Source organism: Ochotona curzoniae, unplaced genomic scaffold, assembly GCF_017591425.1.
Source record: "Ochotona curzoniae isolate NIBS_2020 unplaced genomic scaffold, NIBS_Ocur_1.0 scaffold_4701, whole genome shotgun sequence".
Taxonomy (NCBI): domain Eukaryota; kingdom Metazoa; phylum Chordata; class Mammalia; order Lagomorpha; family Ochotonidae; genus Ochotona; species Ochotona curzoniae.
The window spans coordinates 62,640,775-62,667,896 of NW_024467122.1; the positions used below are offsets into that span (position 1 = coordinate 62,640,775).

Genomic DNA, 27,122 nt, shown 5'->3' on the forward strand with positions numbered 1-27,122 from the left:
TGCTGGTAATTACCTGGATGAAGGTGCTGTTCCATGGATATTTTCAAACCAAAGATTTTCTCTTACCAGATATGTATTAGAGAAGTAATGAGTGTTGGAAATGAAATTGTGCAGAAGGAAATACGTGTGCATGTCTGTGTATGCATGCTCACCCAGTGTTTTTGGCCATTTTCTGTTGCTGTGACAGAGCACCTGATGCTGAGTACTTTATAAAGAAGTTATTTAGCTCACACAATAGCAGTCTGAAATTACCCAGTTCAGGCCTCATCTATTTGATCTCTGGTAAGAGTCCTGGCTGTATCACAACATCATGAATGGCATTTTGGTGTATGGCATCACGGTGGGAGTGTGTGCAAAAGGGAGAGCTCATTGGGCAAGACAGGAAGCCAGAGAGATGCAGGAGCCAGCCTCACTCTTTATACAACAATGTGCTCTCATGGGAAATAAGTAGGGTCCCACAAGAGGTTGGTCCTTTCTGAGGGTGACTCCCCAATGAACTAGGCAGCTTCCCTTAGGCCCTACCTCTTAAAGAGTCTACCACTGCCTGACATCACCATGCTGAGGACCAAGAACCCAGGGTAGGAAGTTTTGGTGGAAACAAACCACTTCCAAACCATAGCAAGTGGGAATTGTGACTGTAGGAACAAGAGATTAGTGAATGATATCTCTTCTTATACCTGAAGGTGGGAAGAATGCATTGGACCTTGACAAGAAAGACCTGAAAGAAAGACTGAGGATATATTTCTAGGCAGAGATGGGGTGGGGGAGCAGCACATTGGCTTGGTGGATTAATCCTCACTTTTCAAGTCCTGAGATTCCATATAGACACCAGTTCGTATCCTAGTTGCTCTATTCCCCATCCAGCTCCCTGCTTGTGGCCTAAGAAAGCGGCAGATGATGGCCCAAAGCCTTGGGACCCTGCACCTGTGTGGGAAACCCAGAAGAAGCTCCAAGCTCCTGGTTTCAGATCGGCTCAGCTCTGGCCACTGCAGCAAATTGAGGAGTGAACCAGTAAATGGAAGATCATTCTGACTCTCCTTCTCTCTGTATCTCTGCCTTTCTAATAAAAATGAATCAACCTTTAAAAAGAAGAAAAAGAGATCTGGGGCAAAGAGAACAGAAGGAGGCTGCTGCCAGCACTTGGTGTAATTTGTTAGTCAACATTAGATAACTAACACATGATGTGGAGTAGAAATCAAAGTAGGATTTTGAGGGGAGGGGCATGTGGGTATTCAATATTTTGAGCCATCTATTAAGAAAGATTACCCACTTTCTACTAAATTGCTGTTGCACTCTTGTTGAAAATCACTTGGCTTGAAAGCTGAAAGTCTACCCTTTTTTTTTTTTAAAGATTTATTTTTATTATTTTTTTTTTATTGGAAAGGCGGATATACAGAGAGGAGAGAGAGAGAGGAAGATCTTCCGTCCGATGATTCACTCCCCAAGTGAGCGCAACGGGCCGATACTATGCCGATCCGAAGCCAGGAGCCTCTTCCGGGTCTCCCACGCGGGTGCAGGTTCCCAAAGCTTTGGGCTGTCCTCGACTGCTTTCCCAGGCCACAGGCAGGGAGCTGGAAGGGAAGCGGGGCTGCCGGGATTAGAACCGGCGCCCATATGGGATCCCGGGCGTGCAAGGCGAGGACCTTTAACCACTTGCGCCACCACCACCGCGCCGGGCCCTGAAAGTCTACCCTTATACTCTATTTTGTTACTTTTGGTCTAGTTGCCTGTGTGGACATTCATACCACACTACTGATTGTTACTTTATCCTAGGCCATGAACTAGTGGTATAGACTTTGCAATTGTAATCTTTTCCAGTGTAGTTTGCCTATTCTAGTTTCTTTGTATTGACACATGAATTTTACTCTGCTGATGACCAAACAAGGGCTGCTGGCATTTTGACTGGATTTCCTGGAATAGACAGATCCCCAAGGCAGGGCATACTACCTTGCTCTCACTGTCACAGGCAGCCCAGCACAACACCATAGCCAGCTGGGAGTCATGGGTCAACCCCCAAGGTCAGGGGCTGCTTTTCTCTTTCTCTGCTGAGGAGGTACTAACCTAGACCATAGTGTATGTCGATGAAGGCATAATCTTTGTGGAATTTTGAACAAAATATTATAAGAAACATTCATTTGTGCCCTAGGGCCCTAAAACTGATGTAATTTGAATGCAATAAAATATAAATAAGTGGCAAACAGTTCTTGAGGGTTTTCTCTTAATTTTTCAACACATACTTTAGGGTTTTAACATAAAGTGTTTACAGCATTCACCTTCCTGAATTAGGGGTTGGAGGGGGGTTGAGAAATAATTAGTAGGCAATTTTTTGGCCCTGGAACTTTTCTTGTAAATGTTTTCTTTGGCAGCCATGCTCTTGAGAACAGGAAGTTACTCTCCTGTTACAGATTTAAGAGTTTTCTGAGCCAAATAACAGAAAGCTGGATTAGTTCTGAAATGAAGAGAGGGGGAAAAAAAACAACTCTAGGCTCTTACTGGAGATTAATGACATCTTGCAAATATTTTAATTCTCTCCTTTCCTCTTAACCTGCCACCTCCTGAAAAAAAAAATACTCTGATTGAAAGAAACCTAACTGGCCACTTTATGGTCTAACCCTAAAATAAAATATCTTTATGGACTTGGAGATTTATTTAAACATTTTTTTGGGAGAATGGAGAGGGAAGAAAATTAGGACTGTCTCAAATTGACCTTTTTGTTATAATATTCCCAATATGAAGATTCAAGTTATAAAATGTAGTTTTAAAGATATTACTGTTTCCATGATGATCATAATATTCATCTTTTTTTTGGCCTGTTAAAAATGGCTTTTTATGAATAAAAGTGTTTAATCAAGTTTTATAAACAATACTTATGCTTTGGAGATGGTTGCGAGCAATTTTTAAGGAATTGTTTAAAATAACAAGATTATATCTTTTGACTAGAGTCCTTATTAGCTTGACTATAAAACAAAGAGACTGGCTCTTCCCAGCAACCCAAAAAAGGCTAATTCCTTATTTATAGAAGGGACTGTTAAGGTAGAAATGGAATTATAATTCAGTCTCTTGTACCTAATTCTAGGGAAGAAAAACAAAATCTTGACAAACTTTATCATATGGAGAAACACTGAGCTGTTTGAAAACCATTTGTAAGATTCTTTTTGAGAATAAGATATGTATACTGGGCCTGGTGCAGTAGTCTAATGCGCCAGGATCCGATATAGATGCAGGTTCATATTCTGGTTGCCCCATTTCCTGTCCAGTTCCCTGCCTATGGCCTGAAAAAGCAGTTGAGGATGGCCCAAAGCCTTGGGACCCTGAACCCGCATTGGAGACCCAGAAAAATCTCCTGGCTCCTGGCTTTGTGTTGCCTCAGCTCCAGCATTGTAGGTACTTGGGTTGTGATTCAGTGGATGGAAGATCTTTATGTCTCTCTGTAAATCTGACTTTCCAATACAAATTAATAAAAAATTTTTTTTAAAATGTGGGTTTACCAAAATTTTTAGGTCTAGAGGTTAAAAAAAAAAAGTATTTTCCTGTATTAACTACTTCTTACTGGTGATTTAAAGGTTTCCATGGTTTAATTATAATCTCTCAGAAAAGAAGAGTTGGGCTAAAATTTTCATTGACTTTTGCCTTACATTCCCAGACTCAAATGCCTTGGTGCTCAAGGAGTTTGCACAAAAGACAGGGGTGAACAGCTGGTGGGATTGAGGGTACAGTGGATGGTTCGCTGGAATGTGAAGTGTATGCCCATTCCAAAGGCACTCAAGTTCATAATTTTGAAAGACCGTGCTGCCAAACAAATCCGGCCTTAGGGTGGCTATGGCCAAAGATCTTCAAAGATGTTCAATTTGCTACTCTTGACTTACTTTATCTCATGTTTTTCTTTCTCTGAATTGTAAAGGAAAGATTTATTCCTTCCAACTACCATTTCTTCTGTCTGCTTAAAAGGATGTACCTCCCTCATCGTACATTATATTGCTTGTCTTTTGTTACTCTGACAACTTCAGGGGTTTTTGGACCTTATAAACAATCTTAAATTACTCAGAGCTGTCATCCCTTAGATATAAAAATTAAATGAGGTCCAAGAATTCTAGGTGATGGAAAACATTTTCCAGTCCCATAAGATACAGGCCACTATGGGAGTTTTTGCAAAAGTTGATAAAGCTGAAGCGTCACCATTGTTGGAGGAGTATTTATTTAAAGGGAGCTACCTGATTCCTGGTTTTACTGCATACCAAATATTTCTTCTCAACATTTATGAGCTTAAATAGATGCAGATGTTGCCAGAGAATGCATTATAACATTAATCATCCTAGGATCATATAATGTAAGTGTTGAAAGGCACCTTGGATTGTGTCTAGGTCAATACCTTCATTTCAAACAGGAGGAAACTGAGGCGCAGAGAACTCCACGAACTAGCCGAAATAGTGCTACTCAGCCCTCTCCTCTAAAAACACGGTTGGATATTGATTGACAATTTTTTTTTCCATTACCCCCTTCCTTCTTTCATTACATTGGTTATCGTAAATTCTATGTTTGAATCCTCTCCAGAATTTTGGGAAGAATATCAAGCAGTGTGTGGTTGTTTGGTCTCAGTTGGGGTGTCTGTTAAAAATGCCTGAATCCCACAATAGATATTGTTGTCTGGGTTTGATTTCTGGGCTGGTAGCTCCCAAATCTAGTTTCCCACAAAAGCAAGCCCTGGAAAGCAGCAGGAATGGCTCAAGAATTGAGATCTTGCCACCCACATGGGAGACTCCAATGAAGTTCCAGGCTCCTGGCTTCAGCAACTCCTAGACCCACTTGCTGCAAGCATTGGTGACCTGGCAGACAGGAGTTCTGACTGTAAGTCCCCCCCTCACATCTCTTCCATACATGTCCCTCCCTGCTATACCAAGTCTCTCTGCCTTTCAAATAAAGAAATGGGGGTTGGAGGATGCAGAAGGAGACAGCTGAAGGGAACCTTAAAAAAAAAAAATCAAGGCTGAGTCTTCTGAGCCAGTCTCCCAGTTGTTTCATGGACTTTCAATCCCCCACTTCTAGACTGACACTGTTAGGAGCTATTACCTTTTGTAGGCAAGATGAAAATTCAAGATGATCAAACACTTGATTCTGGCCATGTCATGGGAGAAGAGAGGGGAAGTCCAGTTTCTCTAACTCTAGGCTGCTGCACATCATGTTTGTTTACATCATGTCCTCTGATAGACATATCTGACTCCAGAGTGAGAAACACAGTGTACTGACAGCTCAGGAGAGACTTGATTCTTCTCATTCTTTTTCTGTTTGCTCACAAATATATGTGTGAACTGTGTTTCCTCAAAAAAAAAACAAAAAACAAAAAAAGGTATAAGTATGGCTTACTTCATTAAGTGATTTTTTTTTAGCCAAAATTATAACACCCAATACACTAGATGTTTCAGGAAAATTCTCAGATGAAGCCCGTTTAAGTAGAGGCCATTCTGTCCTCCTGCATGGAATCTGAACCCATTGTCAGTAATTTTTTTTCTTTAAGATTTATTTATTGGGCCCGGTGGCATGGCCTAATGGCTAAAGTCCTTGCCTTGAATGCTCCGGATCCCATATGGGTGCCGGTTCTAATCCCAGCAGCTCCACTTCCCATCCAGCTCCCTGCTTGTGGCCTGGGAAAGCAGTCGAGGACGGCTCAAAGCCTTGGGATCCTGCACCCGCGTGGGAGACCTGGAGGAGGTTCCTGGCTCCTGGCTCTGGATCAGCATAGCATCGGCCATTGCGCTCACTTGGAGAGTGAATCCTTGGACGGAAGATCTTCCTCTCCTCCTCTCCTCCTCTCTGTATATCTGACTTTCCAATAAATAAATAAATAAATCTAAAAAAAAGATTTATTTCATCGCAAAATCAGATATATATAAAGAGAGAGAGAGGAGGAGAGACAGAGAGGAAGATTTTCTGTCTGATGATTCACTCCCCAAGTGTCCACAAAGGCTGGAGCTGAGCCGATCCAAAGCCAGGAGCCAGGAGCTCTTCTGAGTTTCCCATGCACATACAGGGTACCAAGGCTTTGGGTTTTCCCAGGCCACAAGCAGGGAGCTGGATGGGAAGCGGGGCTGTCAGTATTAGAACTGGTGCCTATATGGAATCCTAGGTGCATGCAAGGCGAAGACTTTAGCCACTAGGCCACAGAACCAGGCCCAGAAACTTTTTGACATGCTCCTCCATTGCTTGTCATCTCCTGTGCATAATTCCATAATCGTGGAGATGAATTCTTCTGGAGTCTCTCCAGTGCCTTGAACTCGCTGCTGTTTGTCTTTCTCTCAAGTGACTCAAAATGTTTTCCATTTTTGCCCTTCTTTCCTATTAAATTCCTCTCTTTTAGTGCAGGTCACCACCTCAGCTAGGCTTTTATGAGAAAACCATTTGGAATGAGTTCATGCTTGTATGTGTATGACTGACACGCAACAACCCTTCTAGAAGTATATGTGATCTCAGTGGAGGCTTCCTGTTAACCAGATAATCCTGTTGCTGGAATGTCAGTTAATGAGTCAAAGGGAAGTAAAATAAATCAAGATGTGGAGAAAGCATGTTAAATCTATAAAATTTTATATCCCAAACTAAGAGAAGGGGTCTGAGCTACATATCTACACAGCATATACTAAAGATCAGCATATGAGCTCTTTCTAAGTACTTTTTATCCCTAGTTTATGGAGCTTATTAATACAAAAATATCTTACTGGGCCAGCATTGTGAAACAGCAGGCTAAGCTGCTACTTAGAACATCAGCATCCCATATCTGAATGCCAGGTGGAGGCCTGGCTGATTTGCTTCTGATCTGATCTAGCTCTTGACAAATGCTAGAAAAGCAGTAGATGATGGTCCAAGGACTTGGGGCCCTGCCACCCATGTGAGTGACCTGGATGAAGTTCCTAGCTCCTGGCTCATGATTGGTCCACCTCTTGCAATTGAAGCCTTGAAGGGAATGAACAAGCAGATCAAAGATCTCTTTCTTTTCCTTCTGTGTTATTTTGCCTCTTAAAACATAAGAGAACAAACAATTAATTTTTACAAAATCTTACATTTACTAAATTACAATGACCCAACAATCTTCATTAAGTTTGCTAATTAAAAGTAAAATTACAGGAAATTTCAAAGAACTAACAATACAATTCTTGGGGCCAGTACCATAGCATAGCAGGCTAACCTTTCCCCTGTGGTGCCGGCATCCCACATGGGCATTGATTCATATCCAGGTTTTTCCATTTCCAATCCAGCTTTCTGCAAATGTGCCTGGATTAGCAGCAGAAGATGGTCCAAGTCCTTGGGATCCTTTACTGATGTTGGAAACCCCGAACAAGTTCCTGGCTCCTAGCTTCAGGTTGGCCCAGCCCTGGCTACTGAGGCCATTTAGGAAACAAATGGATGGATGATCTCTCTCCTCTTTGTCTCTCTTTCTCTCTTCTGTAACACTGGCTTTCAAATCAATCAGTCAAAAACAAACAAATGAACCAAAAAAACCCATAATGGTGTCCCTGTGTCCTGAAATGGGAAACTTGTCGCTACTTAGCACTCCACCATGTGCAGATCTCATCCTCCAACTTGAAACCGATTAGCCTGAGATTTTTCTCACCAGAGTCCCTGTATTTTTTTTTTCTGGGGGCAACTGCCCCCTTGATTAATCCCATTTTCCTCAGTCCCAGGTTTTCCAAGCAGCTGAGCAAACAAAGAGGAAGGCAGCCATTTTAACGTGCTTCCTCCCTCAAACCCTCGGGGATGGGCCAGCCAAGCATCCTGTTCAGAAACCAGCCTCCTGAGTGGGGCTCAGAGAAAGCACTGAGGATTTTCTGTCAGGATTAATTTTAATAGGCCACAGCCTGTCACCCGGGAACCACGGCCCCTCGTGAATGGCTTTAAATTACTATTTGCTGATAAAAAAGGGAGATAGGAACTGAAAATTTGGGTCCTCATTGCAAACAATTTGGATAACTAATGCACGGAATTGACTTCCCGTGTGGAGGGTATGCACTTGACAACCTAAACCCTTGGGTAGCTGAGGAAAACCTTTTGTTGCCATGGGATCATGCTGAAATATAGAGGGGGAAATGTGACATTTTGGAGAAGTGTAGGATTTTTAGGGCTAAAGAGAAATGAAGAATCTATCTGTGAATGCCTGGGGACTTAGGGAGCTTTGTGGTTTTGATGTTTGTGTGAAGAAGAGTGACTCCTCTGACTGCCTCACTCCTTTTCTGCCTTCCTCTCTGCCCAGCCTTTCCTTTTTCCTCCTGCTTTTTTCTTTGTCTTTTTTTTTTTTTTTTTTTGATTTCTTTCCTTTCACCCCATTGTCCTTTCCTGCTCCCTCCCACACTTTCTCTTCTCTCACTGGCCAGGATCTTGTCATTGATTTGTGAAGCTCTGCCCTGAAGGGCACTTGGGATGATTACATGGAAAATGACATGTAAATGGTCAAGTCAGGAGAACCTAGTCTTTGTCTTCCCATCTGTGAAGGCGGAGAAAGCAGTTTGGGAGACTAACTGAAAGCAGGAGAGAGCTGATAAAATGGTACACAGATGTAAGGCCTTACCTTAGTGTTCAATAAAGCCTGAGCTGTGTGTCTGTGGTTTCGATCTGTTTCATTCGGTCAGTGTGTTCCATTGCCAAGTAGATGCTTCAAAAATAAAATCATGAAAATTTGCTCATACTTGGTTTTCATCGCTTCTTTTCCTAGCCAATCCCTTCAACCGTATCGATTCTGTCACTCATTCATGGAGAAGATATTCTTCAAATGTATTTGAAAACATAAGTGAGGGCTAGGCATTGTGATGCAGGTGATTAAGTCCTCATATGTGACATCAGCATGTAATTTCAGAGTGCTGGGTCAAGAGCTGGTTAATACAATCTCATGGTAACATGCCTGTGAAGCAATGAAAAATGACTAAGGTACTTGAGTTACTGCACCCACCTGGGAGACCCAAATGTTGTTCCTGGCTCCTAGCTTTCTCCTGATCTAGTCCTGTGTGTTCTGGGCATTTGGGGAGTGAACCAGCAGACGGAAGATCCCTTTCTGCCTCTCTGCCACTATGTCTTTCAAATAAGCAAATAAATCTTTAAAGAAAACATAATTGCTACTCTGCAATATTTGATGCAAGCTCTGTCATCTCTTAAACGTCAAAAACAGAGTACTTGGGCAAAAAGATAAAGTTAAAAGCAAAACAAAAGAAAAGTCAAGTGCCAAAGAGGATATGAAGTAACTGGAACTCTATGACTAGTGACATAGACACTGCAAACAGTTTCTTATAAAATTAGATTTTCGTTAGCCAAAATCTAGTAATCCACTCCCAAGAGACATGAAAGCTTATGTTCAAGAAAATATATGCACAAAGGCTTGTAGTAAGTCATAATGATCAGTAATTTGAAAAACCTAAATGTCCTTCAGTGCATTAGTAAGCCCTTCCAATAGAATGCTGCATTCATCTAATGAGATACTGCTTCGCGGAAGCAAAGAACAAACTACTAATATATGCAGCTTCCTGGATGAATCTCAAATCATGATGCTGAGTAAAAGAAACCAGAGTCAGAAGACTGCTATATGATTTGCTTTATATGTTAGTTTGGGAAAAGGCCAAACTCCGAGGACATAAAAACAAACCAATGGTTGCCAGGTGAGGAGATTGGGTGGAGAGGGGGGACTTGTTTTAAGGAAATGAGGGGACAGTTCTATATACTTATTGAGGTGTTTTTCACAGGCTGTGTGCATCTATCACTTGTCATTAAAAATGGTGAAATTTACTACTTGGTTCACTGTTACTAAGGTCGTCTGGCATAGAAGCTGAGCATGCATGATGCCCCACATCACTCCCAGTCTTCCCCAACCCCACTCTCCAGTGATCCCCATGTGGGGACAGGCCATCTCGTTGTACTGATGGACCCAACAGGTATGAAACTGAACACTTGTAAGTTTTTATTAATCAACATTCCTACATTAGTAATCCAAGTGAGGGAGGCAAAAATAGATTTCTTAAAGAAAAAAAAAAAACTCATCTGTCAGCAGTTTAGAGGGAAAAGACAGATTGCATTACAGCTAGAGAGACCACTTAGGTTGTTATTGTAATATTTCACTCAAGGGCTTGAGCATGGGCAATAGCAAAATGATGGGTATACAAGGAGATGCTGAACGAGATGGCAGGAGGAAGAGCGTGTGGAGAGACAGGGAGAGGTATGAAAGGTTTTTGAGCTGTAGGATTTCATGACCTGTTGGGTTGGCAGGAAAAGATTATGTGTAAATTCTACACTTGATTTTAGCCAAAAGGCTGAGAAGCGATAGAATATATGTAAATGCTTAGTCTCTGATTTCTGTAGATAAATGGATGGCAATTCTACTTACAGAGAGGGAATTTAAAAAAAAATGGAGAGTGAATTGGTGCAAGGAAATCTTTCAAAAGCTTAGAGAGATTTTGTGCCTTGGAATTTGTAATGGGAAGATGATCCACAAAGTCAGGTGCCATGAGGAGAAAGGTTAAGTCAGCATTTCTGGAATATGACAGCCAGAAGACTCATGGCACTGGCAAGAATGGTGAAGAAATTGGTCAGAGTGTGGACAATTCTGTTAGGAAGCCTGTATCTGAGAAAGAAGGGAGGTAGAACCAAGATGGGAATAGCCTTTTTTGTCAAGATTCTGTTTATTTCAAAGGCAGAGTTACAGAGAGGGACACAGAGAGAGATTGAAAGAAAGAGAGAGAGAGAGAAAGAGAGAGAGAGACAGACAGAGAATTTTCCATCTACTGGCTCACTCCCCAAACAGTTGCAACAGCTGTAGCTGAGCTGATGTGAAGCCAGAAGCCAGGAACTTCCTCCAGATCTCCCACAAAGGTGCAGGGGCCAAAGGATTTGGGCCATGCTCTGCTGCTTCCCCAGGTCATAAGCAAGGAGCTGGATCAAAAGTGGAGCAGCTGGGATACTGATGTCCATATGGGATGCCAGTGCCACAGGCAGAAGTTTACCTCATGAAGGCAGTAGCTTTATTGAGAGTATAACTGACATGCTACACATTGGTCATATGGAAAGCATACTGTGCAATAATTTTGACTTAACAAGTAAAATCATTACCACAACGATTTGTCTTGATTGCAGTGATTTTATTTTACAAGTCAAAAATATTTCATTTTTACCTGTATTTTCTTCCCCTCTCCCACTCTTCCCTGACTATACTATATCAGCAGGCATAACTGTAGATAAATCACTATATATTAATTTGCACATTTTTATAATTTTCCATCAGTGGAATCATAGCATATATATTCTTTTCCTGGCTTCTTTCTCAATATCATTGACTTTTTAAAAAAAGATTTATTTATCTTTATTACAAAGTCACATATATATAGAGGAGGAGAGACAGAAAGGAAGATCCTCTGTCTGATGATTCACTCTCCAAGTGAGCACAACAGCCAGTGCTGTGCTGATCCGGAGCCAGGAACCAGGAACCTCCTCTAGGTCTCCCACACGGGTGCAGGATCCCAAGGCTTTGGGCCGTCCTCGACTGCTTTCCCAAGCCACAAGCAGGGAGCTGGACGGGAAGTGGAGCTGCTGGGATTAGAACCAGCACTGTTATGGGATCCCAGTGCGTTCAAGGCAAGGACTTTAGCCATTAGGCCATGCCGCCGGGCCTAATATTGACTTTTACTGGAGTTGTTACATGTATGCTTGCATTTAATTGTATGGTTATCCCACAATTTGTTCATCCTTTCCTCATTTGTGGAAAGTGGGTTGTTTATACATTTTGCCTTTTACAAATAAAGCTGATATGAACATTATGTATGGATGTATGCTTTCATTTCTGTTGGGTAAATACCAGCAGGAGAGGGCTTGGCGCAGAAGCCTTGCAGCTAAAGTCCTTATTTCTCACACACGGGGATCCCATATGGATGCGGGTTCTAATCCCACCAGCCCTGCTTCCCATCCAGCTCCTTGCTTGTGGCCTGTGAAAGCAGTCGAGAATGGCCCAAAGCCTTGGGACCCTGCACCCACATGGGTGACCCGGAAAAAGCTCCTGGCTCCTGGCTTTGGATAGGTTCAGCTCCAGTGGTTAAAGCCACTTGGGGAGTGAATCAATGGACAGAAGATCTTCCTCTCTGTATATCTGACTTTCCAATAAAAATAAATCAATCTTTAAAAAAAATACTACCAGCAGAAGAATGGCTAGGTCATACAGCAGATTTTGCCAAAGTGCCAAATTGATTTTCAATGTGGCTGTACTATCTTGCTTTCCAGTTAGCAGTGTGAAGAGCTCCAGTTGCTCTATACTCTTTTTAGCACTTGATGTGGTCTGTCTTACTAATTTTAGGCATGCTGAAAATTCTATAGTAGTGTCCTCTGTGTTTTATTTGCATTTTTCTTTTTTTAAAAAAAGATTTATTTATTTTTATTGGAAAGGTGAACATACAGAGGGGAGGAGACAGAGAAGAAGATATTCCATCCAGTGATTCACTCCCCAAGTGGCTACAACAGCACGAGGTAAGCCGATCCAAAGCCAGGAGCCAGGAACTTCTTCCACGTCTCCCACGTGGGTGCAGGGTCCCAAGGGTTTTGACCGTCCTCGACTGCCTTCCCAGGCCACAAACAGGAAGCTGGATGGGAAGGCAGGGCCACTGGGATTAGAACCTGTAACCATATGGGATCCTGGAGCATGCAAGGCAAGGACTTTAACCACTGCACTATCACACAGGGTCCTATTTGCATTTTTCTAATGGATAATAACATTGATCATCATTTCATGTGGTTATTTCCATTTATATATCTTCTTTGGTGACATTCTTTTCAAATCGTGTATAGCCTAATCTTGGAAGTGATACCTCACCATGTCTGCGTAGTCTTATTTATTTTATTGAGCCTATAAGTATAACACACTTTCAGTTTGAGGGAATTACCTGGGAGTGGGACAACTAGAGCCATCCTAGAGGCTTCCTGTCCTTGAAATATTCCTTTTTCTCTTAGCATATAATCTGAATTCACTGTCTTGGTCTATAAAATCCTCCATGATGTAGTTCTAGCCTTCTACACAGGCCTTTTTGTGATCTGAATACACTAATCTGTTTTTCCTTTTTAGGACCTTAGTATTTTCTCTTCCTACTTCTTGGGATGTTTTTCCATCAGATTTTCCCATGGCTGAACACTTTTTGTTATGTGGGTCTCAGTTTACTAGTTACCTCAGAAAAGCAATCTCAAGCATTCAAACCATCAGAAATCTCTCCTAGTGACTTCTTATCGTATCACTTGGTTTAAATTCTTTATGTGGCACTTAGTACCACATGATAGGATCTATGCTGTATCTCCAATGCCTGGAACTACGTTTTAAAGTACGAAAAACAAGTTCTTACTGGATGAACATATTGTTTCCAAGGAGGCAATGACAGATGAGATCCAGGACATAGAGGGATTAACCTTGGGTAATGATCTTAAGACTATTCATGTTTAATAGATCAGCTAAAATTCAAAGATATCAAACAAAAGCCATGTTGTTTTCTGAATTCAGAAAAGGCACGTTGAGCATGTCTCTGTCCACAATATCTGGGGCCTAATCTTGAAAGGTTTAAAAGCTTGGATGTTCTCAAAGATTGGGGCCTGGAATTAACAAAAGGTTTGCTCACTTGTATTTGGTGATTAACGTGTCTTGCTGGTGAGGTCTCCAGCTATGGTTGACAGCCAAAACACCGACACCAGCTCAGGTTTCTTTGTGATTTGCTGGCTGAGTTCCAAGTACAAGCACTTCAAGAAATTAGTGAGAAATTGCACCACTTTTCATCACTTATGCTGGAAAAAAATTACTTTTGCTCTAGCCATAAGTATGCTTAGATTCCAGGATAGGAGAGAGCGTCCTCATTTCTTAATAGGTAGAATGTGGAGTACAAATGCCATTGTTGTCATTTGGTTGACTCCAGCTACATCATGGCTAGTTTTGTGATCATTCATGCCTCAACAATGAAAACCAAATTAAGAAAGCAAAGAAAAACAGCATGGAAACTCCAAAGAATACAATGGATTGCTAACCTTTTTTTTTTTTTTTAAATAAAAAGCCTAAAGAATTTATTTACTTATGTATTTGAAAGAGTTGAGAAAAAGAGAAATCTTCCATCTACTGGTTCACTTCCCAAATATCCTCTACAGCCATGACTGGGTCAAGCTTAAACCAAGAACTAAAAATTTCTTCCAGGTCTCCCATATAGGGCACAGAAGCCCAATCATTGGGGTCATATCCTGCTGTTTTCTCAGGCACATAAGCAGGGAGCTGGATTGGAAGTGGAGCAGTTGGGTCTCAAGTCTAAGCATATGGGAACCCTGTCACCTCAGACACTGGCTTTACATGCTATGCCACAACACCAGCCCATCCCTGAGGTTACCAATTTTTACCTTACCTCTGCAAAGACAAATGATTCTCAGGTTTGATTTTAATCCTGTTCAAACAATGTCCTTGTACATCCTGGTGACACTGGGATGGCCAGATGTCACCCTGGCAGCATTTCAAGTGGTTGAGAAAAATTTCCTTTCCTTTGTTCTTAGCTTAAAAACATTTCTTTTTCTTCCCCACCACAGCCAAGTTCATTTAGTTTACTCTGAGGAGAACCTTCTTGAGATTAATCCAGTTTACTGGCAAAGTAATTTAGATTTTTTAAAATGAGCATGGAAAACCAAAAACAAAAGTCCAATATGCTTGTCCAGATTCATTCAAATTATTTTTGTAAAAATAATAAAAAAAAAAGTGTTACACATTTATGGAGTACCATGGAATGTTTGACATTTGTATATTGTGGAGATTTATTAATTGTGGAGATCTGCCCCTCAAAAACCAGATCACAATGCCTGAGGACTCTGAATTTCAACCATTCTTGGCAGACTGAGAATGCTGCAGGGAACAGACTCCCTGCTGCGATTACCAATCCACCTTGTTGGTTAATGGTGGGGAGGTGCAAGGTGTCTTCCTCATCTCCCTTTTTCTTTAGTGATTATGGCCTACACGTATCTGAGTACAAAGTTCTGTTAGATTTCTTTTCTAGTTAGATCTGTTTGTTTACTGGTGTTGATCCCTGTAACTCATGTTTACCTATCTGCCTGCTACCCTTAATCCCTTGTGATCTATTAGAGTAGTTTGCATACCATTGTTCAGTTAACTTGTAACTTTTACCAACCTGCTTGTCTTGCAAAAAAACTGGCATAACTAGCCCAGAAAAATTCAATAAAGTGTGCATTGGGTCATCTTGCCTGGGCACCCCGTATCCCACAACCCGTGTGCAGACATCACACCCCACTAGAAGGACCACTGAGAGTATATGTTATGTAATGTGCAATCAGTGTAAGTATGTCAATCTCCTCTAACCATTAACATTTCTTCACAATAAAAAAAAATCCAAAACTCCATCTTGCATTTCTTTAAACAAAGAAATATACAGTACATAAACATCTCTAGTTTCCCTATAGTGAAACATAACACCAGAACTTTTAATTTCTATCTAATTACACCTTACTTCCTGTTAATCAATCTTTCTCCATCTATTCTTCTTCCCTTCCTTTCCCAGCCTCTAGTAACTAACCACCACCAAACTTTTCAATTCTATCATATTACCTATTTTTAGATTCCACATAGAAATGAGATATTTGTTTTTATATAAAACTTCCAATTTCATGTTTTTGTAAATTATAAGATTTTGTATTTTGATGGTTTAGTAGCATTCTACTATGTGTATATACCATAGTTTCTTTATCCATTTAACAGTGGATGGATACTTAGATTGTTTTCATATCTTTGTTATTGTCAATAGTACTTTATTTAACATGGTGTGCAGGTAGTTCTTTGATAGACTATTTTTCTTTGGGTGTATTTCTTTTTTTTTTAAAGATTTATTTATTCTTATTGCAAAGTCAGATACATAGAGAGGAAGATCTTCCGTTTGATGATTCACTGTCATTCTCACAAACTTGATGCATGGGAGACCCAGAAGAGCTCCTGGCTCCTGGCTTCGGATTGGCTCAGCTCCGGCTAATGCGGTCACTTGGGGAGTGAATCAAAGGACGGAAGATCTTCCTCTCTGTTTCTCCTCCTCTCTCTATATATATCTGACTTTGCAATAAAAATCTTAAAAAAAAAAGTGGAGAGAGAAAATTTGGGAGATCTTATCAATTGGTACCTGCTGGGTGACTTAAGGGAGACAAGGCCAAGTCCAAAAACAGTACCTTGACAGATTATTTTGTTAGAAAGAAAAAAAAAAAACCACCATGCATAATTACAGAAGCATAATACATTTCATACACTAGAACTCTAAGCACTACAGCTGTGCTCATAGGAGAAGAGCAATTTGGTTTAGAATAATCTATGAAGGCACTGGGGAGAAGGGATGGCATTCCACAAGAGGAAAACAAGAGATGAAATTCTGAGGTCGAAAAGAAAGGCATCCTTGCCTGAAGACATCTGTGACCCAGAATCGAAGACTGACCTTCACTACTGGGGGGGTGGGGGTGGAGAAAGTTCTCCAGCTGAGGCCAAGGAGTAGGAGGAGGGAGTCTTGCGGGAAGTTTGACCAGTCTGACTCAAGGTCTTGATTCTTAAGTACTTGTTGCTTAGTCAGGATTTGCGTAAGTTACTGAAGGTAAGGTTTATAGTTAGGAAGACTGTATCATTGATCTGACCAAGAAGGACTAGCTGGAGGGGAGGAGAGCAACAGAAATGGCTACCATGGAACTCTCTGAAGTAGCTTCAGGTTTCATCTGGAGCTTCTCTACTTGGTTGGGAGTTGCTGCACACCTCAGCATCATATACAGGATCCAGAAACACATCAAATGTTAAACAATGAGGGAGGAGGGTGCTTGGGCGTTAAGGGCGCATCCAACCCTTTCATGCTGAGTTAGTCAGCTCCCTACTCATCCCTTTGGGAGGCAGCGCTGGCAGGTTAACAACAAACATTAGGTAACGGCTGGCTCTGATGCTTGCTACCCTTTTCTCAATAGCCACAAAAAAAAACAAAAATTTTCCATTATTTTATACATTTGTAAATGTGCCTAAAGGGAAGCCAGGTACTTAAAACACTAGAGGGCTGGGAAAGGGAACAGGCTTTGGAATCTGCCTGTTTCTGATTCTGTGCCCTGGGAATATCTGCTTCTAGGTTTGCCTGTTTTCCCAAAGGGCAAAATAAGGAACTATGAAGGGTTTTCAAACCTTGGATCGCCCCTCATCACCTTTCTGTGGGTGTCTGCAAGTGAGAGCGTCTGTGTGAGGGCGTGCTTCAGACTGCTGCAATGACTTGCGAGCATCACTGCAACTATTAGAAAGATGGAGGGGAGAAATGTCCCCGCAATGCCTCAGGTATCACCACCAGTGAAGGAAATTCCTGCTGAAACGCTATAGAGAGCTCTGATGGAAGGTTCCAACCTGTAACATTTCAGGGTTTTGCAGCTGGGATAGGAATCACCACATTAAAATGCACTCCTGTTTCACTAACAGCCAACCTCCATTTCACTTCTTAAAAGGTGCCCCATCCTCTTATTTGGTCCATGTCTGCTCCTTCACCCCCATTACTCAAAACTGCGAAATAACAACAGGAGGGGCCGTGATTACGTGCTCCCTAAAACTCACCCTGCTAACAGTTCTGGGTTAACACGGGACCCTCTGGCTCAACGCAGGCTCACAGACACAGAAAAGCGCGCTAAATCGAGGCGCTGACGTCAAACGCTTAACTTCCGCCCCTTGGCTCGCCTCCGGGCGCCCCCTTCTCCTGGTCAGTGTTTGTTTCCGGCGTTTCAATAAAGCTCGATTCGCCTCGAAGAAGACCTGTTCTTCCGGGAAAATGGCGACTCCCGCTCGTGCCCCGGAGTCGCCGCCGGCCGCGGATCCTGCACCAGCGGCGGGGGCTGCCGAGGAAGCCGAGTGCCCGCCGCCTCGCCAGCCTCAGGCCCCGCAGAATGTCCTTGCTGCCCCGCGGCTTCGAGCCCCAAGTTCCCGAGGACTTGGGGCAGCGGAGTTTGGTGGAGCTGCGGGAGATGTTGAAGCGCCAGGAGAGACTTTTGCGCAACGAGTAAGCTGAGGAAGGGTGGTGCTGCTGCTGGTGGTGGGGGTGGGGGGGTCCCTCCGAGTCCCAGCCCGGCTCCTTGGGGTCCGGGTCGCTGCGACGCGCCCTCCCTCAGCCCGGTCCCTCTCCTGGAAGGTGACCTTGCGTCAGTCGGGTTCCTGTCAGCCTCGCGGCCTGCTGCCGTGGAGCCGCGCCACATTCCTGGCCACGCGCTGTTGCTCGCGGCCGGCGGCTCGGGGGTTCCCCGAGGGCTGCTCCGCGTTACTTTTGTCTACCCAGTTACCGTGGGGGCTTCCCATCCCCTACCCCTAGGTCCCCAGCATCGCTCGGCCATCTCATCTCTAGGTTCTTTGCTTCCGGGCGCCGTGGGGGCAGTGAGAAGCGGGAGGTTGAAAGAGCGGTCTGTGAGGCCGAGAAGTTGGATTCCCATTCAGCTGGCCCACTACAGGGAGTTTGAGGAGAGGTGGGCCTGGGATCAAAGGGAGTCGTGTTTGCAGGGCAGCTGGCTGAGCAGCATGCGGCGGGATAGCTTGAAGGGGTAAGAGGCAGGAGGCATCAGGAAGGTATTTTTAGAGCGGCTTCCAAGCAGGAGGTTGTAGGAAAGTGAACTGGGAGGACAGCTGGTGGGATTGGAACAGCCCTGTCAGGCCAGGGATTACCACGGCTATAGTTGCCAGGATGTGAGGAAAAGCGCTAACACCAGTAGGCAAAGTGAAGGAAAGGAATAGATTCAAGTTTGGCTCACTGAGCCCAGAGGAGACAGGAGAGACGGGGTAGAGTAGGGTGGGGGTGTTGATTGCAGAGTTGTTCATAAGTAGTTGGAATTGTGAGAATGAACATAGTGTCAGGAATAAACAAAACAAAACAAAGCTGGAGGGCCTCAGAGGTAACCTTTCCTCTTGTTACTGTGCATGGCTGAAGTATTGGAAAAGCAACTTCTGTGACTGGAAGATGCCTTTGTAGTAGGCACAGGTGCATGGGGTTTGTGAGAATGACAGTGAATCTACAGTTAAACCCGAACACCTCCCTTATACTTGAGGAATCAGGCATCCCAAAGAGCTCTTGGTTTTCACAAATCCACATTCCATTTCTGAGTCGGGGTGGCAGCACACATCACGTGACCTCTGAAAAACTTCACTGTGCCCATGTGAGGAATCATGAGGGGAATGGTAGCTAGCACTTGAATAGCAGTGTCAGAGTATGTACTGGATCCCATTCCCCCAACAGGTTTTGGAGGTTGCGTTTTAAAAGTTAGGAATTCAGGACTCACTAGTGCTTTGGTGTAGTATGCAAAGCTGCCGCCTGTGCTGCCTGTGTTGCTGCTTGTATCCCATATGGGTATCCATTTGAGTTCCAGGTGCTCCACTTTCTGATTGAGCTCCTTGCTAATGTGCCTGGGGAAGCAGTGAAGGATACCCCAAGTGCTTGGGCCCCTGCACTGACCTGAAGACCAGGAAGAAGGTCAGGGCTCTTAGCAACTGGCTTTGTGTTGGTCCAGCTCCTACTGCTGAGGCCTTTTTGGGAGTGAACCAGCAGATAGAAGATGGAAGATCTTTGCCTTTTCAAATATAGAAATAAATAATTAAAAAAAAAAAAGCTATGGATTTAGAGATGTCTTAGATGATATTTGTACAGGTAAAGTATCCCCTATATGAAAAGCTTAGGCCAGAAAGCTTTCAGATTTTTAAAAGTAATTTTCAATATTTATATGTACAAATATACTAATATTTAAGAATTGTTTTTCCATATTTGAATTGCTCTGAACACTTGTATAAATATTTAGGGGATGAGACCTAAGTGTAAATACAATTAATTTATGTTGCCTGTGCGCACATTTTGACTTATATAGTACTGTTAGTATGCCTGAATTTTTGACTGCAACCATCACATGAGGTCAAACATGGATTTTCCATTTAAAGTGTTGTGTTAGTGTTGAAGAAATTCAGATTTTCAGGTTAGAAATGTTCAGCCTACATTCTTCAAGTACTTTTGCTGAAATTCGAAAGAGAATTTTTTAAGGGTATTGGGATAATGCTTATTTGTTTTAATCCTGCCTGGAGACTGTTAAAAATCAGGCATTAACTTAAAAATCAGTTTTGGAGGATGGTCCTTTGTTAGTGTTTTGCCTTAAGTGTAAAGTCATGGCTCTAATATATACCTGTTCTTTTCCATTTGACAGAAAATTCATTTGCAAATTGCCCGACAAAGGTAAAAAAGTGTTCGACAGTGTTGCCAAACTGAAAGCTGCCATTGCAGGACGTGAAGAAGTTAGAGGAGTAAGTGAACTCTTTCATCCTGTTAGTTTAGACTCTACACTAAAGCAAAAAGCAAATGCAGACATTGATGTGGACATAGACAAGACCCAAAATCCTGACGAGATACTTGATACTTCATCCCTAGTTCCTGGCTCTTCCTCTGTAGATACCATCAAATCTTCTCCAACAGCCTCACCCAAGCACGGACTTGTACCTCCTCACGCTGGTGATGAAGAGCGTCAAGAGGCTGAGCCCCCCGTGAACAGGTGCCCAGCTGCCAGCCCCAGGGCCAGGGTGCTGTCCTCCTCTGAAGCCAGAGAGCATTCCTCCCCACAGAGTGCTTCAAGTCAAGTGGAAGACGCTTCCAGCAGCCTTGATAGTCTGTTTCTTGACAAATTACAAAGGATCACAATTTCAGACCAAGGTGAACACCCCTCCAAAGCAAACACAAGGACCGAGAACTTAACGGCCTTTAGTAGCAGGACTCAGAGGAAGCCTCATTACATGGAAGTGCTGGAAATGCGAGCCAAAAACCCAGTGCCAACAGCACAGAAATTTAAAACCAATGTGTAAGTATTGTCATGGAGGAACATAGTAGCACAGGAACTTCATGATTTTCTTAAATCTCAAAATATGGAGGCTGCTTTAAGCCCAGTGCGCTTTGTTGGAGCACAGCTGGTGATTAGAGATGGGGTATGTTGTGGAAGCTGCGTTTAGCTGTGTCTAGCCAGAGACAGGATTCAGGTTGAAAAATACTTTGGTTTGGAAGCCAAATAATTGAAAAGGTTTTACATAGTTGATGGGGGAGTATTACATGTTTAACATGTTTAGCCAATATTTCATCCTAAACGGAGCTAAGGAGAGAATTGTTGACTTTTTTTTTTTTAAACCATGGCCAGTTTTGAGTGTATAACTCCCCCTTTCTTTGATTAGTCTGTAAACTAAGGGCACAGGAATGCAAGAATTGGTGGACTTTATCAACAAAACCATATTTGTGTGTTCACACTGTATGTGAGCCTCAGGTGCTGTGACGGCACACTGAAATCTTCAGTTGTTTGAAGAGCTTAGGATTCTGGATAAGAATCAAGGTTTACAAACTTGGGTAAAAAGATTGAATTATGTACTGAAAATTTCAGTGGAAAGGGAGATGTGAGGGGGATAATAAGTGTGGAAATAGATTCAAGTAGCATGAGCAAAAACCCTGCTTCTGAATTTCTCACCATAGTTTGGTTTTTTGAGATCGCTAGGAAAAAAAAATTTTTTTTAAGAGAAAATGGCAGCTCATTACTTGCAGCAAGTGTAGAATTCAAATCAGCACATATTGACTAGTACTTGTCCAAAGATGGAACGTTAGGTATGAACTTAAACTATTACTATACTGCTTTGAAAAATCAGATGTCGAAATGGTATTTTTTTTTATTATTGTCATAAAAGGACTTGACTGAAACTTACAACTTTATCCTATGTCAGTGTTAATGTTTTTAACCCCATACTATCTTGTTTCTGCTCTAAGAAACAAGAAAGCTTAAGTGTATACTGCTTTAATTAGGAATAAAAAGTAATCTCTGAGCAATCTCTCATATGCAGTGAGATGTCTTCACTTCCGTAAGGACGTTTTAGAAAGCAGTTTTGTCTAATTGGAAAAGAAAACTGCGTTGTTCCAGTCCTGTGTTGTGCTCGCCTGGCTGGGAGTGAGCACGTGAGGAAATAGTGATGAGGGCTGCTCATGGTTAAGGAATTTTAGGAGCACAGTTTTTGTGCAGTTAAATCAAGAAAGGCTGGGCTGTCGTGAGTCAGTAGGCCATAAATAGGTGGGGAATGGGTGGCTTCCATGTGAGCAGTGGCTTGGAGGCTGCACAGTGGAAGGGTCATGTCCTTTGGTACTTTTTTGACTTTTCCTTTAGCTTTATAAACAGTTTTAGGTGCTAGTAGCTGCCTCTACTAGAGGCTCGAGTTCTGCTAGAACTTTATATTTGTGTGGCCCAATTGTGTATAAAACATGACCACTTGGGTGTCTGACATCTCCGATTTTTCTTTTTATTCCATAATCCCTAGGTTAATGGTGCTACCACATGTTTTTACCCTTAGAGTGTCTTCCCTTTACTTTGTATTTTCTGGCTGTGAAGAAGTACTTACATGATTTATTCTTTTAATCTTTCATCTCTATAGACATTCCTGTCTTCATCCTTTCCTGCCAGTGTGAAGGATTTGCATTGTTCCTGCTTTGAGTCTCAACCACCAGTCTTTTTTTAAAATTTTCTTTTTAATGTTGAGAGGGATATATTCCCATGTGGGCCTCCAGGGTGCAGAGGGTCAGTTTTAACTACTAGCCTTGTTTCTCCACTACTTCCAGAATGAAATTTGTAATGTGTAAATTTGAACCAGTTAAACAGAATGCAACCCTTGTAGTCTTTGCCTAGCCTGCTTGCATCCCTTTTCTGCGCTCTCCGTCACCTTCCTGTGTTTTGCTACCATGTTGTCCCTCCTGGTTAGGAGTGTCTTTCTTTCCCTTTTATTTGGTGAACTCTTAAGAAATCTAATGATTTCATTTTCTGACAAGCTTCTTGTCCCTGGCTAGAACTGGTCACGCCTGTCATGGGACCTCTGGCATTATATTGCCCTGAAACTATTTACATGTTTATTTGCCTCTCGTGAGCAGTAAGCCCTTTTGCAAATACTCTTTGAGCAAGTTAAAAAATACCTTGGGTTCAGTGAAAGGTTTAAAGAGGGATTTTAAAAAGCAGATAACTTGTGTATGTTGCATGTAGATGCTCCTTGGCCTATGATGGGGGTTATGTCTTGATAGCATATCATAAATTGAAAATACCACAAGCTGAAAATGCAGTTTATACACCTAAACTGCTCAACACTTAGGTTCGTTTATCCTACTTGTAACATGCTCAGAACACTGATACTCAGATATGATTGGGAAAAACCACTAGCATGGCTCTGTTTTGTTATATGTTGAATGCTTCATGTAGCTTATTGAATATTGTACTGAGAGTGAAAAACAGAATGGTTGTAAGAGTGTACTCCTGTACTTTGCCTGATCTTGTAAGGTAAGTTTTTCCTCCTTTAGGTTACCCTCCCGGCAGAGTGAATTACCTGGTCACCAGCACAGGGGAGTGTCTCCTTTGGCCTCAGAAGAGCGACTGCGCAGGGACAAGCAGCATCTTGATGACATCACAGCAGCTCGACTTCTCCCACTTCACCATATGCCCACACAGCTGCTCTCTATGGAGGAATCTTTGACACTTCAGAAACAGCAGAAGCAGAACTATGAGGTATTTAGAATATTGATTTTTTTTCTTGTCCATATGTTGATGTGAGTCAGAACTTACTGTGGGTAGTTGAAGAAGGAAGGGATATACAAAGAAAGAATTAGGTACTGGAGAAATGGTTAGCTGATACCACGGGCTCTCAGATATGCACCTTTAGTTTACAAAGAATTACAAAACTGCTAGGCTCCTGGGAAACAGCTGGAGGTGATCAAGCTCCCCTTAGTATCACTGTAGTGAATGGACAGGAGACCTGTGGAGAGGACTGCTGTTTACATCTTAAAAGCTGTACCTGCTATCATTAGGATAGAAGTCACATTGTTCCTTTGTGTTTCACCAAGCCCCATCAGTGGACTTTTAACCAGGATCAGGGAAATGTGCCTAAGATTGATGGGAATGGTGGGGGCCAGGAAGCAGTGGAACTCGGTGTTTACAGCATCATCTGTTGTTGGTGACTTAGTGTTAGCACTTCCTCCTATAACCCGTGTGTTTGCATATTGCTTTTAATTGGATATCGAGAATGTGTGTATACGTTAATGGGATATGGGAAAATATGTGAAGACTGTACACTGATTAGTACACTGAGATTCCCAAAAGGTGCTATGTACTAATACAGAACTAGTGTGCTACTGTACCTTAACTTTTCTTAAAAGTCCTGGGTTGGCATTTTTAATTGTTGTCTGGGATCATAAATGCCTTTCCTAGGATATTTTTAGGTTAAATTAAATCCTTGAGCTTGAAATTAGCTCCTTGGAAGAGGTATAGACTGACAATTCCTGGCCTGAAGGGAAAACAGTAAAAAAGTTAAAGTATGGGAGGAAGGAAGCATGAAAAAAGAGGGGAGTTGGACCTAGAACGAGAATTGCCTCCTGCCAACAGTCCTTGGTGAAGCACTTGGGAGTGTGTCTGCAGTTCACTTGGGTTTTTGTTGAGTACTTGTTTCTGTGGGACTTTATTCAAATAGAGGGTAGTCCACTTTATAGTGTTGGTGTTTTTGTATTTCTTGTGCCAGTGAAATGTAGCTCTCAGACCGAAGAAGCTAAGATTTAATCTAGGGAGGAAAAGTTCTGCCAGAGAGATCAATACAGCATAAGTGAATGTTGACATTTGGTAGGTCAGACTATTGTGTGTGTGCGCGTATGTATGTACATGCGTGCACATGCATGTGTCCATAGATCTGTGTCCATATTTGTGTAAGTGTTGGAAAGCTAATTGGATTACTCCATTTCTTACACAGAGGTCGGCTAGCTCAGTGAAATGTTTATTAATGGATATCAGTAACTAAGCTAGGAGACAAATGGCTCTCATAAGCATTGCCCCTTTATATCTGGGGGAGCATAGCTTTCATGCTCCTTGCATTGCTGCAGAGAGCACTAAGTGGGATGTTCATGCCCTCTTTTTTCTGAGTCTGAACAACTAACTTATTATTAAAAGATTATAAGGAAAAGGTGTGATTGTGTGATTTTTTTTTTCTTTCCCCTTTGTTTTAAAGGAGATGCAAGCAAAGCTCGCAGCACAAAAATTAGCTGAAAAACTGAATATTAAGATGCAGAGTTACAATCCAGAAGGAGAGTCTTCGAGGCAGTATCGGGAAGTAAGGGATGAAGATGATGACCAATCCTCAGATGATGAATGCTGACGATGGCCGTTGGGATCATCTCCTAAATCTGACTGTTAATGTCACCGTCTCACATCAGACTTTCTAAGTATCAAGATCAATGTCAGACATTGTTGGGGAAAAGAATTATGTGACCTTACCAAGGGTAGCTATGAACAAAAGCCCAGTTTGTCTTTCAGAAGATGAATTTCATGTGCTTGAAGTTTAATATTTGAATATTGTGTCTATTCACATTGTATTAAAATTTTGCAGTATGTTGTGCATCGGTCTGATATTTTAGTATATAGTAGAAAAATTTTTTTCTTTGAGCCAAATGAAAGCAGATAATTTTGCTTTATTCTTTTACCTCTATCAAACAGCATTTATTACATCTTTTATTATGTCAGTGAAATATTTAGTCATCCCAGGCACCTGAAGTATTAGGAAGACCTAGTTCCCTCCTTTTTTTAAATAACAAAGGGATCAGTCTGGAAAATTGTGTGCATGTTTGCATGGGGTTATTGAGATACTGGATGTGAAATACCTAGAAAGATACTCAGAAAATTGCTAAATGTTGTTTCCTTCCGTCTGACCTTAGGAAGAATGTTACTTAGAGTATGTGCTAGAAGGTGGAGGGTCTTTCTACATGACCAGAGTTGCCTGGAGTAGTGTGAGATACAGGAACAGTCTAAGCCTGCTTAAGCTGGATGGAAGGAGTGGCTCTAATGGGCTTCATCTGACTTGAGTTCATTGTCTCACTTGATAGTTTCATGTGTAGAACATTGTTTAGTAAGGAAACCAGTAACTGTTTTTTCAAAGTTAAAATTGAATTGTATTATTTTTTTCCTCCAAAGGGGCATATGCAAGTTGTAGCTTCCTAAATGCGTATATAGACACAAAAATACCATGTTCATGTCCTTTTAAGTGGTTATATGGTTGTTTCCAGAGATTAACACCTGTGTTACCAAAAAAAAAAAAAAAGATTATTTGTCTAAAATGTTTGGGCTTTTAAAAGTGTTGAAAAATAAAATATTAATTAGAACAACTTCAAATATTTGTGGTTGTATTTTACTGGTACTTAGTTAACCTTCTGCTAAAAGAGTATTCATATTTGAAATGTTACTGGAAGCTTCAACTTTGAGCTTCCTGTGATAGGAAGGGCGCAGTTCTATTTTCTGTGTTGCCTGTTGTGAACGCTAGCTCTCTGCTTCTCTTGACAAAGCAGAAAAAAAAAGTGTATAGAGTTGACAGTCTTACTATTTGTAGTTTTTGTAACTATAACAAATAACTTCTTGTCATAACATTTGATGTTCTATGTGCAGAAAATGAAATAAACCTGTTATTTCTAAAATGCTGGATGGTATACAAGGGATCGTGTGCACGTACTCACAGCGTCCTATAATCTTCCACCCAAACACAATCTCCTAATGCTTCAGTGTTGTCTGTGTATAGCTATGCATTCATGTTTTTAAAAATGCATCTTCCTGCTCATTGTCTCCACCCTCATGCATTGTATATATTTTCTCATTAAATTTTTTGTATTTTAGATAGCAGAATGTTCCATTTTGTGGTATGCTTTAATCATTTTCCTCTTGTTCAGCAATTTGATTATTGTGATCTATAAGCAGTGATAATCATTTAAAAATATCTGCAAAATAACTTGTAGGAGATAACCATTTTAGAGTTAAAATTAGTGAAGATATCTAATATATAAGATTTACTTATTTTTGTTTGAAAGTCAGATTTACAGAGAGAAGGAGAGGCAGAAAGATCTTCCGTTTGCTGCTTCACTCCCCAAGTATTTGTAACAGTCAGAGCTGAGCTGATCTGAAATTGGGAACCAGGAGCTTGTTCCAGGACCCCCGTGTGGGTGAAGGGTCCCAGAGCTTTGGGCTGTCTATTGCTTTGCCAGGCCATAAACAGGGAGCTGGAAGAGAAGTGGAGCAGCTGGGACACGAACCAGCACCTAAATGGG

General features: G+C 41.8%; 1 protein-coding gene across 2 annotated transcripts; it reads left to right on the forward strand.

The window, feature by feature from the left end:
- Positions 1-17,805: 17,805 nt before the first annotated feature.
- Positions 17,806-25,702, forward strand: POLR2M (RNA polymerase II subunit M). 2 transcript variants are annotated; one of them, XM_040968593.1, is made up of 4 exons: positions 17,806-18,023; positions 20,197-20,841; positions 23,352-23,556; positions 25,043-25,702. In XM_040968593.1, exons 1-4 carry the CDS (start codon positions 17,911-17,913, stop codon positions 25,187-25,189), a joined length of 1,110 nt encoding a protein of 369 aa, XP_040824527.1. In that variant the 5' UTR covers positions 17,806-17,910; the 3' UTR covers positions 25,190-25,702. The 2 variants fall into 2 exon arrangements, with proteins under 2 accessions (XP_040824527.1, XP_040824528.1); XM_040968594.1 differs by having other exon boundaries at positions 20,653-20,841.
- The last annotated feature ends 1,420 nt before the right edge of the window (positions 25,703-27,122 follow it).

Bases quoted from the DNA above. Each gene is read 5' to 3' on its own strand.
- POLR2M (XM_040968593.1), top strand. From the start codon at position 17,911: ATGTCCTTGCTGCCCCGCGGCTTCGAGCCCCAAGTTCCCGAGGACTTG. The intron at 18,024-20,196 runs GTAAGCTGAGGA...TCCATTTGACAG, and splicing joins GAGAGACTTTTGCGCAACGA to AAAATTCATTTGCAAATTGC. The intron at 20,842-23,351 runs GTAAGTATTGTC...TTCCTCCTTTAG, and splicing joins CAGAAATTTAAAACCAATGT to GTTACCCTCCCGGCAGAGTG.